This window comes from Strix aluco, chromosome 7 (assembly GCF_031877795.1).
Source record: "Strix aluco isolate bStrAlu1 chromosome 7, bStrAlu1.hap1, whole genome shotgun sequence".
Classification (NCBI taxonomy): Eukaryota; Metazoa; Chordata; class Aves; order Strigiformes; family Strigidae; genus Strix; species Strix aluco.
The window spans coordinates 22,977,831-22,994,157 of record NC_133937.1 but is presented as its reverse complement, the minus strand read 5'-3'; the positions used below and the strand labels follow the sequence as shown (position 1 = coordinate 22,994,157).

General features: G+C 36.1%; 1 protein-coding gene across 3 annotated transcripts in view; it reads right to left on the bottom strand.

Annotated features, from left to right (window-relative positions):
- Positions 1-1,920: 1,920 nt before the first annotated feature.
- The window catches only part of TNKS2 (tankyrase 2), a 36,505-nt gene continuing 22,098 nt past the window's right edge, over positions 1,921-16,327 (bottom strand). For 2 of the 3 annotated variants that reach the window (XM_074830917.1, XM_074830919.1), the window contains exons 22-27: positions 14,061-14,158; positions 13,355-13,429; positions 12,233-12,338; positions 10,474-10,660; positions 8,896-9,052; positions 6,382-8,605 (exon numbers count right to left, since the gene is read on the bottom strand). In XM_074830917.1, the coding sequence (XP_074687018.1) occupies positions 8,543-8,605; positions 8,896-9,052; positions 10,474-10,660; positions 12,233-12,338; positions 13,355-13,429; positions 14,061-14,158 (686 nt within the window). In that variant the 3' untranslated portion in view covers positions 6,382-8,542. Of the gene's footprint in view, positions 6,039-6,381; positions 8,606-8,895; positions 9,053-10,473; positions 10,661-12,232; positions 12,339-13,354; positions 13,430-14,060; positions 14,159-16,327 lie in introns of those variants that run through there. The other variant, XM_074830918.1, reaches the window with a different exon arrangement.

Sequence of the window (16,327 nt, the reverse complement as noted above, 5' to 3'; positions counted from 1 at the left end):
ACAATAGAGGAAAACAGTGGGAAATGCAAATGACTGATTGGCAGAACTGGTGCTCATAGGGAGCTATAGATTTCACATGCATTTTACATCGTTAGCATGCAGATTAATCTATCTTGTTCTTAATTATTAGTATATGTTTCCTCAACTTCATTTCTGGAATCCTAAACTGTAAGTACAAGCTGGACATAGTTCCTTTTCTCTCAGGCAGATACTCATTTACTTGAAACTACTTAAAGTGGCAAACAGCTTTTATGATGATGCGATCTTACTCTTATAATTTAACACAGAACAGAAATAGCTTATTTCACAGCAAGCAAAGTTCTCTAAATGAAAGACACCTAGAAATATATACTCATTTTATCCTTCTCAAATACAAGGTTTAAAATTACCAGTTGCAATTTAGGTTCTTTAGTATCAACCAGAATTAATCAAATTTTTATGATGAGGGTGGCGAGACACTGGAACAGCTTGCCCAGAGAGGTGGTAGATGCGTCCTCCCTGGAAACATTCAAGGCCAGGTTGGTCGGGGCTCTGAGCAACCTGACCTAGTTGAAGTTGCCCCCTGCTCACCGCAGGGCAGTTGGACTGGATGACCTTTAAAAGTGCCTTTCAACCCAAACCATTCCACTATAACCTGCTTTTACAGGGTGTATATTAAAGTGCCACAGCAGGTATTTTTGTGTGAAGTTACCTGGGAGCAAGCTGGATAAAGCTCACCTTTATCTAAACAGAAGTGCCTTTCAGCTTCTCAGTGGGTATTGTGACTACCACAGAACTCTGGGTTGAATCACTTTATTACAGAGTTGGGCTGAAGAAAAAAACCAGGCAAAATTATAGAGAATGCTGAAGAGAATTTCCGTCAGTAAAAATGATAGAGAGCTGCCTACAATCTACAGGTACAGAGATCCCCATGAAAACTGCTGCTTAGGATGTGTATATTCCTGCCACATGCCATCCACAGCACTCAAACATTTTAGATCATGAAGCTCCAGCCACAGAGAACAGACTTCTAGTGCTTCCTCTACAGCAGGGCAGACTCTGAACCAAGAAGCGGAGGTCCTTAACGCCAGCGAGTCCCTGCAGCCCGTAACAAGGGAGAAGGTGCAAAAGGCCACCCATGGGAGCCCTGAGTCTTTCAGGTGAATGCAGGCTACAATGATATTTGTTTAGAGACATCTCTGACTCTGGAGCCATCTATAGCAGTGATGACGGAAAACGCAACAGGGACCCCTCAGGATCGCTCAGGGAAGAGAGGCAGATCGTCTGGCCACCTGAACCTTTCTGAACTACCCGCAAGTCTTCCTGATATGAACAAGCGCAAGCTTAGTTCAGGAAGTAAGTTTTAGAGACAGAATGCAAGTACAGCCTTTTCCCTACAGTATTACATGCCAAACCCTATTCTGATCTCAGTATAAGGGAGAACTAGTGATAATGAAGCAAGGCTTTTTTGAGGTAGCCACAGTAAAATAAAGTAATTTCACTGGGTCAAAAGAGACAAAATGCTATGAAAAAGAAGAAACCAGAATAAAGTTTTAAAACTAAAGGACATACACACTTCATTAATTTGCCTGGGAAATCCTGGGTATGTTTTACCTCCAGAATTAGATACAACAGGGGAGAATGAATTGTGTCTGAGTTTGAGAAGCCAATTGTTCCTATTAATAACCTTAAAATATCTGTATTGCTCCATCAGGGTATGTATAAATAGTTATGATTATTTTTTCTGAAAATAACAGAATTCTGAAGCAAATACATGCAATTTCATAGTGTTTACAGGTATGAGAAAATTCATTATGCTAAAACTAGTAGGTCAGTGAGCCTAAACCCACTATTTTAACAGTATTTCAAGTAGGTTAAAGATGCTGAACCATAAACTCCCCAAAATCTGTACTGTAAAATCAGTCCAGTGAAGGAGACATATTAAGCATTATTTTTAAAAGTTTTTTCTTTTTTTTAAAGGAAAATATGTTATTTATTGATATTGCAATAAAACATCTGTAATACATAACAATGCACCCTATTACACAATTAATAATATTTAAGCTATTAATTGTACAACATCGCATCATTACTCTTTCTTCTTTTCAAAAAAATAAACACAACCAAAACTTGATATATGAAATACTTAACTCATACATTTCATTAAATTCCTTTACTGAAAAGCTGGCATTTTCTGGGAATGGGGAGGGAGTCTCAGAAGACACAAAGCAGGCATATCTAAATCCGTAACTATTTGCTTATGGACTTAATTTGTACAAGTCCTTGGCTATTAAAAGTTGCCACATGTAGAAGGTTGTCTTATTTCTTGCAAATTGTTGTCATGATTTCAGTAGTTCTGCTGGACTACTTCCCTACAGCAGACACACAATACTTATCCACATAAATCAATCCAAAACTGGTTTTAAAGCATGTCCCTGAATAAACCTTTCCATTTACAGTAAGTGTGAAATATTAATTGCTCCAGGTCTGAAATCACTATTTCTTTCTTGTATTTTACAAGCAACTGTTCTTTTTATTAGGTGTTTCCTAGATTATAATTAAGTGCACTTTTAATAGTAGGTAATATTTCAGAAGTAGTGCCTTGGAATATGGTCTAATACACAATTACTTGAAGAGAACATGTTCCCATATTATTTGTCCAATCCTATCCGTAATAGGTTATTTCTACTAGAATTCCCCCCAGGGACTAGTCTGCACCATGCTGCTACTGAGGACTGCTTGAAATGTGCTAGCACCAGCTCATCGTTCTGCCACTCCATCTCATTTTGAGTCTGATAATACAAACGCTCAGAGTCTTTTAAAGATATTGAAAACGCTTACATGGCATATATAAATAGAACGTTGGATAGAAGGTTCACTTTAAAGTTTCTTCTTTCAGTAATTCAGTAATCTGACTTACTCTTCACCACAGTTAAAAGCAGCACTTTATTTTTGTCTCCTTATCAAGACACTTAGTGCCTTTCATTCTAATTTTGAGTAGGCCATTTCAGATCTTCTGGTACACCACTGACCAGATTTTCTCCGTTAACATCTGCCACCACTCTCAGATGCTCAGTCAACACCCCCCATCCCTGCCACCTTTTTTTTTAATCCCATTTTGCTTCAAGGTCTGTCTGTTCTGCACCTTTACAAATCCATCTTACTAGCAATGCGCTAACCTGTTCTCCACTCAAGACTCTAGTCCCTATAGGAGAACTTTCTCTTCTCTTAAAACCTGTGTTTTGCAGCTTCTAGTGCATTTTCACATTCCTCATATTTTGAAATAAGCTTTACCATTGGTTCCTTTATTTTGAAGTCAGATTTATTTATTTGTCCAATTCCTGGTTTTAGAATTCTTGCATTAAATAACACCTTCTACACTACATGCTTCAGGGGCCTCATGTTATTACTAGGACTACGCTATCTGTGAAACTGCCTTTATTTATATAGTTTTTCTGATTATTCATAAATCTCTGGGTTTTAGTAGCCTACTGCTAAGTTCTCCTAGTTCTTTCCCTAAATCCTGAACTAGACTTTGTTTTACGAAAACAGGTGCTCTAATGAATATTTATTATTAAAAATGAAGCCCTTTAATACCAACTCAAACCTAATTTATTCTACTACATGTTTGCAATGCTTCAGTAAAAATATACTCCCAAATAGGGAACAACTATATATCTGGCATTGGTCATCACATACAGATTTATTTGTTTAAAGATGACGCTTTTGGACTGCTTAGTAGTTCTTTCTATCATTAATTAAAACAATACTTAATCTAACTGCTGTCAGCTTCCATTTTGACTACTTCAATAATTAAAACTATTGGATACAATATTCTCCTCAGTTGGGTTATAAATATTATATACACTAATTGATTTACTGATACTCATTTTTGCAACAAAATCTGTTTTTTCCTTTGTTCATGTAATTTCAGTTCTACTTACATGTCAATCCTATTTACTTGCTCAAAAAAGTCTCAATCATACATTCTTAGGCACTAGGGCATTTTCTTTGCTTCTTAAAACAATTCACATCTATTTTAACTATTAAGATTTGCAAATGCTGCTAAGATCTTTTGAAAACTCTTAATGGTCCCAACTTAAAAACTGCAAGTAAGTGTTCCCCTAGCAGTGTCACTGCACATGCGATGTGCAATAGCCTCACATACACTGCAATTGTACCACGTAAGAAACCACCGCAATCCCCTTCGCTGCCACCCATTAAGATCCCAGCTGAAACATACTCAAGTTGTGGCTGAATAAATCTAGCAGTTTTATCAAGATTACAGATGGATAGATGGATGTGAGCTCCACTTCCTCCTTTGAATTTTCTGGCTGCATTAAAATCCACACCCCCACCTCCCCATATACATCCCATCATTAGACAGAACCCTGGTAGATAATTTAATATGACATACTTTAATTTACTGGTATGCCATCTATTATGTTTTTTCAGCTTGCCTCTGCTACTCAATTCTTCAAAACCAATGTTTTTAAGACTTACTGTATAGAACATTTGCTTTCAATTTTAAAATTCTATTTCTTTTTCTTGCACACATTATTTCCCAGGTCTAATGTTAATGTTTTGAATTGGCTGCAACTTTCTCCTAAACATGTGTGTTCTTCTCAAGAAGTTATTTTGAAATCCCTGTAATGTCTACACATCAACGCTTGTTTGCTGTTAACTCAAACTTGGCCATTCCTAATGAATTATATTAGTCATTCCTACTGTAACTTTTCAGTGCCTGTAGAACTTGTCTGCCTTTCTTGACAGGTTGTTATTAGTATCTCTCCCCTCCTGTCTGTCTTCTCTCAGTTACCAACCTTGTCCCTTTTTAGGGCAGAACATGTTAACTTCAAACCAGTCATCTACATGCTTTTTCTTTTTATCTTGCATTCTGTTCTGGCTGCCTGAAGCTTTTTCTGATCTAGTGAGCCACAGGCAGAGGAAAGAAACCCCCTGATACTCTCAGAAGTACCACTGCTTATGCTTGCTGGAGAGGGGCAAGAAGAGGCACACGCCTCCCTCCACACCCCCGACTATAGCAGCTCCCTTGCTGACACTATCTCCACCTCCTACTGCAACTTCAGCGGGTGCAGGAAAAGCACAGCTCCAAGAACCACAGAGGGGCAGACCTCAGTCAGTCTGATTTTCCAGTTCCATGAGGGTGAGAAAGGAGTCTTTGCTGCACTGTTGCATTAGATGAGTACAAATCAAGCCTTTACATTTTTTTACTGGAAGGCAGAAGGTAAGCCACCCATGGGATTCTGTTGTTGTTTCCAGCAAAACAGAAAAACTGTTTTACTACATTAAGTTCAGGAGATGGGCAGAAAAAGGTGAAATGGCTCCTAGGCTGCAGCACCCTCACCGACAATGGAAAAGTCACTTTTTAACTTTTTTCTCAGCTTCTTGGTGAATAAAGTGAGAGTGAGCAAGTGTGCGCACTCGTATATACACACACAGAATGGTGTTTAATGAGCAAGTTCAGGGTAGAAAAGACAGGGACAACTCCTTTTATACATAGTTACTTCCATTCAAAACTAGTGCCAAGATCTCTTGAACATGCATTGTACGGATATGCTTAAGTTTTTCAGTTATATATGACAGAAGAGTCTGGCCAAATTATTTTTTAATTTCTAAGGACTAAGGTCTAAGTATTAAGTAAAGTTTTTAAGAAAATACCCTAGCATTTTCAATTTGCTTAGTTGCAGCTGTTTTTATACTAATTACTTAGTTTTTAAAAAACACTAACGTGGAATGGAAAGTTAAATTTAAATTTTTTAACAACTTAGATTGGTAGAATTTTCAGAAACAATTTTCTAAGATGTACTAAGATACTTTCAAGTTTCATCACACTCATCTTACTAAACATTTGCTTTCCTGCCCTCTAGTGCTCGTATCTATTTAAATCTTCTATACAAGTCTGGTTTTTGAAACCTCCTACCATGTAAGTGGTCCTACTGAAACAGGATTATTTACTTACTGCGATACTACAAGTAATCTAAGCAGTACTTGTGTTGTTGGTCATGTATGTATCACACTGCTATCTATGTGGTTACCTGAAAGGTAAGAATTTTCAGGTTACTTTTCATTTTACAAAACCAATGTAAGGCAGTTTGCTTTTTCAGTTTGGGACCATATAATGCAGTTTTAAATGCATAAATTGAAGCTTACTTTAGATTTATTATTAAAACATTTTCACTGGTAGCTAAAGCTGTTAGCTATATACCAAACTACAAGCTTCCACAGTATTTACAGTTTTTCATCCACATTAAAAGCTTTTCTATTCAATGCAATTAATTTCTCCTCCAATGATGTAGTTTGTTATAGTATTGTGCATGCTTACATTTAAAACAATAGGTTGACACACTATGTCTGTAATTACTCCCATGCTACCAGAAAACCAGTGAATTAAATTTATTTAGTGTTAAATGGATATGAAATGTTATACAGTACATGTAAAGACACTTCAAGATGAGTAAAGCAGAACTAATTGCACAAGAGATTAAAGGTTCACCTCAATAGTCAGTATTATCAAATCATTACAGCTTCCATCTTCAGAGTGCAAGGTATGTCATGCAAAAAAACAGCTCAAAAAATCCCCAAGCAGACAAAACCAACATTGTGGTACCACTTAAAATGCTATCATACCACAATATTTTACAAGACATTAAGTGATCATTCATAGAGAATGAAGCATTTCAGCAATAACAAAAAGTTTTAAACATACTTAACAGATTTTGCATGAACACCAATTCCAGCATTACTATACCTAAGGAACAGGCAACATGCTGGGAGAAAGTACCTAAAAATCAAAGCCTTTTTTATTCATTGCCAATATTACTTTCTGCAAGAGTTATGCAATCTTATTATTCAGATTCCCCAAATAACTGGGTAAGGTTCAATACATTTTTACACAGAGCATAATCACATAACCACCACATCAGCAAGACGTTCATTATCTTGAGCAGTTACTACATTTAAAACCATGGTATGATAACATGCCCTGCAAACAAATTGTCTTCTGGGACAGTGTCCGGTATCTAGAAATATAAAACAACTAAAATATACTCCTAACCACTTTAACCCCAAATGAACTATGATTTGTATTTACATATTTTTGAAATATGTAGGTAAAAACTGCAGGTGGAAGATAAACAGAATACACAAGAGAGCTACGATAGGGCTGACTGATCGGTGCCTTCAGTAACCACGAACAAGACTTGAACTGGGGGTTGTACCTTTTGTACTCTTCTTCCACCCAAGCAGTTTTACCAGGGCTACCGAAGGCAGCTGCTGCTGTGGAAGAGCTACTCATCCTGCTTACACCCTCCTTGCCCAGCCAGCCGAGCACAGGGAGAGGAACCTTGCACCCCGACCAGATCCACTCAGCCAAAACCACTGCAGATAAACACACTTCTACACATCTGCTTCCACTACAGCTCGAACGTTAACATGGAAGAAACACAGGAGATGACAGGATGGTTTTTAACATTTCCACCTAGTAATACTCATATCCCAAGGGCACCACAGGTAGGTAATTTACCAAAATAAGCATACAAAAAAGGCCAAGTTGTTTGCCCTCATATTAGGAATAAACTATTTAACTTCCTGGCTTAAATGTAAGCAAGAGGAACTCAAGAAAGACCTCCTTGAGGTTAATTTTCCAACTACATTCAAAGAAAATAATTTACTAAAACTGTAACTTGCAAGGTCTACTAGCCTTGAAGCGATGATGCAGGTTAACTATAGTTAAATAAAACTTCAAAAGACATTTTACAGAAATAAAATATGCAACTCTAGGAAGTAGGTGGAAAAACACTTTAGTATTCAGCTGGAACATTCTATTTTCATAGCCCATCATTTTCAGGAATGTATATTGCATAAATAAAAACACAGAAGAAAGATTTGCATATTCAGTCTAAAGTTGGATATTTCTAAACCTCTTCAGATAAAATTTGCTGTCTCCCTCACAAATAAGTGATAAATCCTGAAAAAAAAAAATTGGCTTTTCAAATCTATCGTGCATGAGAAAACACAGATGAAGAAATCAACATCTGGAAAAAACATTTTGTACAAGGTTGCAGTTCTAAAACACTTATATTACAAAGCAATGTAAATAAATACCAGGCTAGTACAAAAGCTCTTATTTACAGTTTTACAAATGAAAACATTTTCAGTGTAAATGCAGTGTTTTAAAGAACACAATATTAGTAAAATGAGTTCCTGTATAGAGCATTATAATTTCTGTTAAATTTCAATGCAATATTGTATAAAACAATTGTTTCAAGTTAATTGTTGTTTATAATTTAGTACAGCCAAACCCCAGTTTATGCCTGGAATGGTATCTGTTAAAGTGCTGAAAAAGAGGACATTTCTGAAATTTTAGAAAAACATACTGTACATTATTAAAGCTTTATCAAGTCAAAAATGGTATATTTTGTTCACATTTGCTACCACACCACCTGTGGATGAAAGTTGTTCAACAACTTGTAATTAACAGGATGGCAGCCACTGGTATCTTCGCATCCAAAGTCTTATGGTTTCCCAGAAGTAATTTGTCTTAAGCTTCAGTGGTGGCTTCAGGTTTCATAATCTGATAAGTAATCAAGTATTCTGGATAAGCCTGAAAGAATGACACACACATTCTTTACTATGATTTCATTTTCTGGATAAATTCAGAATGTTTGCTAGAAAGGGGAAAAAAGTATTTATGACAAAGAAAAAAAGGCAAAATGTCAAAAGTAAAATGCCTGGAGCATTCAGGAAACACGAATCCTTTCATCTTGCAACCACACCTGAAGTTTGTTTTAAGACAAAAGCAAGTCCTAGCGCCTCGAAATTAGGAAGTACACTCCAACATATTACATCTCTTTAAAAAGAAAGTCTGAAGAACCAAACAAAAAAGCTCTTTACCTGCTCCCCTCGGTAAATGACATATTCTGCCAATGCCAATCCATTTACACTGGGTCGCCCAGTAACTGAGTGGTGTCCTGGGGGAGAATGAGCCATTTTCATAGCACTGAACTGCAGGAAAGACTTCCCCAGCGTTACACGACAAAACAGCAATTGCCTGGGTTAAAAGGGGTAAAGGACCATGAATACAAAATGCTTGTGAAGCTCCAGAAAGACTATCTTTGTAATTTGAAACTTTTGCTGGAGGAGAACAATGGAATTTTAAAGCCACTTTAGTCACTTTGTAATTCACAAAATTCTGAAGTTCTGTTTTGAAAGACAATAGTTAAGTTCCCTTTGGAAAAGCTCTTTAACCTGAGGAAAGATGTGGTAATAACATCAAAAAATGTTTATCTTAATTACTGGAAACAGCACACTTAACAATGTACTCAAAGATTGTCACTACCTTTTCGTGTCTTTTTAAGAATTGTTTGTTTTTAAAAGTTTTCTGAGGGTGCCCCCCTATCACTACTCATACTAAAAACATAATTCACTTGTGTTCTCACATCAGATTTGTACCTAACAGCCAAATCAACATCAAGGCCAACTGCAAACTCTAGGTCAACACGAAATACCTCATACTAGCATCTGTCAGTATTGTTATGTTGTTTTCATTATAAAAAGACGGAACAAGGGTACTTACTTCTTTACATATGTTCTACTGCAATGGCAATGGAATCTCAGCATTTTTGTAGACCAATGTTATGTACCATTTTGCTCAGCCAAAACCTTTGCTTTTCTAACTCTTCACCCAAGACAAATTAAAAATCTTCTTATTCAAAACTTTGGAAAGCATGAAAAGACTGACATCCTCTGTAACTCTAGAAGATTATTCTATTTCAGAGTGCCAGAAAAGAGTAAGCAATATAAAAAGGGGCAGAGACTTGAGGAAGGAAACTAGAAGATTGACCTTATCCCTGTGATACCAATGTAAAACAGTATGCACACAAACACACAAAATGTTCTCCTGGCTGAAATCATGGCCACTACCACAATTAAGTCCATGAAGTAACAACTTTATTCTGAACTGATGGTGTCAATAAGACATAACAGGTGTTCTGCAGACAAGTGGATTTAAGAACTCAATTAGCGGTAGAGCATCCACAAATCCACATCTGTATTTTAGTATGTGAAGCAGCAGTGATGTGGGGGCTAACTGTTACAAAGTACATCCTCCTCAAGAAATACAGCATCTGAACACCACTGAATTTCTCCTTTCTCTGTAACAGGCCATGGACTAAACCCTCATATTGCTGCATCTTTCACACAAGCATCTAGCAGATACTCTTCACTCTCTGGCTACCTAGGTCTGATTTTTACTGTAAGTTAAGGGCAAAGGTTTGGTTAAAGGCACTGAAGATGGTTAAAGGTTAAGACTTAAATATCAAAGTTTTCTGAAAGTCTCTATTAGGTCCAGCACACAGAGAGTACTGAGGTTTGGTTACCAAGCAAATCTTTCTTCAGAGAGAGACTCTGCTGACTTGATGGTCTATAAACACAATATACAAAGGCAAAATCAGATTCTTTTGAATGACTTACCTGTGGCAAACATAACAAGATCTATCTTTGTGAATTGGACATCCAGTGCCACCTCCAATTCCATATACATATTGATTGCTTTTGGAAGAATTTTCAGCAAAATAAATCCCAGCTCCAAACATGCCACCTATATAGGCGTGTCTCTCATCAAAGCCTTTGTGAATGATTGCATTCACAAATGGGGAACCTAAGAGAAAGGAAGTAAAATATTGAAAATACAGTATACAGATTTTTGTATGTGTCACAATTCAGTCATCCATTTCCAACATTTTTTGTGTGTTTTTTCTACATATACAAGGAAATCAGTCTCCAGAAATTCTGACTTCAGATTTACACAGCCACTTTGCTAGAGGTATTATACAAATGACAGTAGCTGGTAAGTGTGTATTTTTAACAAATATTTACAAAGGATAATATCTGAGAGAACTTTTGCTGCAAGAGAAGGCTCTATGAATCTGCTGCACTCCCTTTGGCAGGCCTTCATTCTAACCAAGATTCATTGAAAGCATTGCTACACAAATCCCATCTTCTTCCTAAAACTAAGTAGATTGCATTTAAAAAGCAGTAAATGTAAACCAGTATTTATTTACTTGCAGTGGTCCTAAAATTTAGCCTTAAAGAATAATCTGTTCAAAATGCTTGGATTCTGCATCTCAAGACACCCGATACCCATTAATTTTCACAAAAAGGGCAGGTTTTTTTAGTAAGGATTTTTATGACAGTATATAAAAATATGAAAGCACCTTTAGAGAAAAGCTATTCTAAGAGAACATAGCATTTCAGAATTATGCTGGGAATTATAGAGAAAATAATCCAAAGCCTTATCCTCCAGCCTAAATATGATTAAACTGTATATGAAGCAGAAGAACATTCCAGATGAGAACAAGAAAAACCTCTGACAATTGCTGGTCATCTTCTGCAAGTGATATACATGGTTAAAAACATATGTTAACACTTAAAAAAAATTATATAAACTAAAGACTTTAAAAAAAAAGAACACTCATAAGGCATTAATTGTTTTGTTCCAGGGATAATTTTGTTATTATCTAATTTAAAAGACTTTCCTTCAAAAACAGGTAATTCCATTAAGGGGCTGTTTCCTCTTACAGGGAGGGGTACAGACCGCAGTCAAAAGACAGGATTTAGATACCTATGAGTTTGGGCAAGCAGTTAATTACCATGTCATTGCTGCTTCCAACAGTAATGTATTATGTTGGGAACTATGCAGCTTTCATAGTAAGGATGTATGGTGAGCTTGCTTAATTTGCTCGTCAGGACAAACTATATATTTGTGCACAAGTGAGCTTTAATTTGGTAATTATAAGCTATCTTTTCTGGAATGATGAACAAGAATTAACTTCTCAAATTATAAAAACAAGAAAATCCTACCCCAAAACAACCCATTGCAGAATAAAGTTTGACCCCTTAATCATTTTGGTCATACAGCCAATAAAACTGAATTAGTAACTTAACCAAGGAGGCGGCACACCCCTTAATCTCCATTCATAATTGCTAAAATGTTTTCACTTAGAAATTTGAAGTCTCATTTAGGGAGAGATAAGGAGATGCAAATTTCAGAAGAAAGATGCAATGTGTTATATGTTCTCATTGTGACATATACAAACACTTGTTCACATAAAATTCATGCAAAACCTAGAACCTATTTCCATGAGGAAAATTTACTTTGAGTCAGTAGAAACCCTCCAATAAAGAGTGTTGATAGTGAAACAAATCCATAAGGTGCATTTCAGTATCTCACCATGAAACAGCATCCTTTCATTAGCATGGTTATGATTCTCTTCAGAGACCTCTTTCCTCCTGTGAGTATATCTTTCCCATAGTTTTTTGTTGCACACTTTCTGAATCTGAAAGAGTCAAAATGTAAGTTCTGCCCTGAAACTGAAAACTTGTTTGCTTTACTTCACAGATGTTTAATTTACAGCAGCTATACCACAGTACACTTACACTGCCACTTAAACAAGAATACTTTCCTTAGAACTCAATGAAACACAAATTCTCTAACTTATGCTGCAGAAGTTCATTGTTGTAGCATAACTTAAGTAAATCATAATTATATGCTTAATTAAGAATCAATTTCAAACACCTGTTGAGCAATACTTCTTAATTTAAATTTAGCAGGCTTAGTCACAATCCTACTTGAGTATCACTCCAAACATAGCGTGATGCCAAACCACTAGTAAAAAGATCATCTAGTAAATTAAGAAGTGTCTTACATGAAGACTTCTAGAACATTTTAAAAGAGACCAAGTTATGTACTCTCTGCAGAGGTATGCTGGACATTGTCAAAGCCTTATGTGTACACATACAGCATACCAGTTCTACTGGGGAAACTGTATCATCAGTTCACAAAAAAATCAAAATCTCCATATTTTAATGAAAATGACCATTTCTTCAGGCGAAAAAAAAAATGCAAACCAAAATTCCACTAAATTATTTAAAGCACGGTTGTCTACTACCTGGTGTTTTAAGCTTCTTTGGCATTAAATCAACCCAAAATAGGTACTCTTACTTCCATGCTTCAATAATTTTGCTTTCACTTCTTGCTGTTTTTCCCTCTTCCTTTGCTTCCTGTAACACCTTCTGTCTTTTTCTTCAAACATTCCAAAGTTTTCTGTGAGGTCCTTCTATGTCAACTCCTTATAAAGTTTTTTAATGACTATTAACCCATAAGCAGTTTTTCCATATAATCTTATTCTTTGAATTTCCCAGGAAGATTATTTTTTTCCTGTGCATGTCTCAGAATGGCACATCTCATCACATTATGAAGCTTATCAAACAAACGTAGAACCTTTGATGGACATTTTATTTTCAGTCAAAACTCTAAAGGTGTAGCCATTGACCATAAAAATGCCACAGCTACCTTTAAGATGTTGTATCTATTGAAGACTCCGCCAGCATGTCCTCCATCTCTGTGCTCTCGGACAGTACTCTGCATCTGAAGATTGAGAATTTTAAGGAGGATCACTTTGTTTTGGAACACATTCAAAACACATATCCTTCAAACAGTCAATTGATCAAAAGAACAAATTCTGTCTTAAAAAAATCATACAAGAATTTTTTAGGCAATGACTGTATGTTAAGTAATGACAGATTTTGTGGATGCACATGAACAGGTTTCATGATTTTTTAAAAAAAACATATCTTGAATAGTTCACTGTCTATTTTCAATTTGAAAAAGACTGTCACTAATCTATTTAGAATATTTTTTCTTTGGAATTTTGTCCTGTGTGATTATGACACTTTGGAAGGAAGTGACTTAAAACTCTTGTATAACAGACAGACAATTGGTAGCATAGAATTTATGCGTTATATCAAAGAGCTTTTTGACATAGTACATATTTTAAAAATACTACAAGCAGTAATAACATAAGCAAGAAAAAAATTATGGATGTAATGAGCACAGATTATAAGTGGTGCAGTCAGTCTGGAATATGAAGTATCCTTATGCAAGTTTTTCTTAAGCTTAGAGATGTTTATTGCACTGTTAAACTGTCTAGTAATACTTCTTTATCTAATTCTTTTGTAGAAATAACAAAAATACTGAGAGACTACAAAGAAAGGCATACCTCTTCTTCTACTGATTGAAATTCCTTATCTTCAGTGGAAAGATCTATGAGAATAGTTCCACTACCAGAAGTATTTAGAGTCAGGTACGGGTTAAGTCCTGTGAATGTAACAAAACACAAGAACAGTTTCAGAAACTGCTAATTTGGAATGATAACCGGTAAAAGATTTTAATTTTTAAAGGGACCATTTTCTTAAAACTCAGTTTACAAGACGAAGAGGTTACCTGCTAAGGAAGGCAGAGATTACTAATGACTTTAATTGCCTTCCATCAGCCACATACATTTTTGCAGATGTCAAAGTGCGATCCCCCAAATAATTTCCTTAGTTTCAAACAAACTTTTTCAGCATTTCTGTTTAAAACTTCTACCCATACATTACCATGCATACCCTGTAAATGCCATGAGAAACACAGCAGCTGGGTCTGGATGCAGATCAATGGCAATCATTTTAAATGATCTGTGGATACTGATCAATCATTCTCTCACCAAGAATACACATTTCATACACACTAACCCATTTGTCTGTTTGTTAACGTACATGACAGGGAAACTATATGTAAGCAGTTGCTTACTTAAGAGTTCATTTCAACTCTAGGCAGTGAAACAGTGAGCAACCTGTACCTGTAGAGAGTCCATGACTACTGATGGCAATGGCATCATGAACAAGAGCTAATATAAAAGCATATAAAGAGTTAATAAAAGAACTAAGGTAGTCTGTAAGCCTGATACCGAATACTTGAAGGATACTGAATGCCTAAAGGAAACTTCTCTATCATTCCAAATATGCCAAAAAAAATATTGGAATTTTATGCAGAATCCACTGTCAATTTACATACAGACTTCAATCAGAACTGGCAAGTAACGGGAATGTAATTAGTGAACATAAGAATACAAAGACAGTGTGTATTAGGTGTCTTTTTGCGCATAGCCTTCCCAGACATCTAGCAGGTGACCAGAGTTAGATGCTGGGTCTGTCATAATCTCTCTAAAAGGAATAATGTGGGGAAAGGGAAATTACAGATTCATCCACAGTCAGGAGCCTCATGTTAGGAGTGTGCAACTGGAGTAGTGTTCAGGAGCAAGAAACACTGGCAAGAAAGCACCAAAATAAAGCTCTTCCACAAAAGCCCTACTGACCTCAAAATAATGGCTATACCATGCTCAGAAGAGATGCCAAAATACCAATGCAAACATACTCTAGTGCAAGAGCACAATGGCAAAATATAGAAAACTGACAACTGAACAACAACAATCCTGCCTGCCCCCAAAACACACCCCAGAATAACCAAAAAAAAAAAAATAATCAAGAGCTGCTGAAATATTCAGTTTAAGTACTTATGTCTGTAGCTAATGTTATAAATAAAAATGTCAGATCTTTTATGGCAAGACAGCAAGAGTCTAGAAAGAATGAGAGTGGGAGTGGTGAAGGATTTAGATGTTTGACATTCTGTCTCTATACAGACATATTAAAATATGTACAAATAGACACGTTCAAAAACACATCAGTCCTACTTGAAAGGCAAAATCAGTATATGATCACTGGTTGTGTAAACTTAGGACTCAAACGGGACATGAGGCTGAAATGACTCCTTAAAAGTAACTTCTATCCAAAATACTCAATGGCTCTGTCAAAAACCATCTGACAATTAAGAGAAAATTATGAAAATTCACTTAGATACTTCATCACTAGTAAAAGGATTATCTTAAGGGTTGATTAATACTGTTCCAAGGAGCAAAAAATAATTTAGAGCTTTGGAGAGTGACTCATTACTATGGAGTGCAGATTTTAGAATGAGAATTCACAGATCGTGTCTCAAGAGGGAAAAAATCCTACCAATTCTAACTAATTTATTCAATTTCTATGGAACACAGCAAAACAAGAGTAAGTGATGTTTCAGTGAGACAAGGAGGAAAAAAAGGTTTGTTTTTTTGTCTCTTATGCAGCCATAGTTAAATGAAGCATACTGTTCCCAGGACTGTGCTGGTATCAACAGTGCTGCACAAATAAAGAGGCTTTAGCATAAACTTCAATAGAAGCTGAAGCTGTTAAACAAAGCAATTATGTTAATTTTCATTCACTGGAAGAACACCAACTCTATTTTTAAAGTATATATAAGAATTTCAGCTGGCTTTCTGAGAGAACAAACACAGTATTCTTCTGCAGAACCCAGTGGAACAGCACATAACAGGCCTGAACCCATCAATAGAGAATGTGCTCTGCTCTCCAGAGTGCTCCGATGAAGATAAATACTGCCTACCTCAAAAAG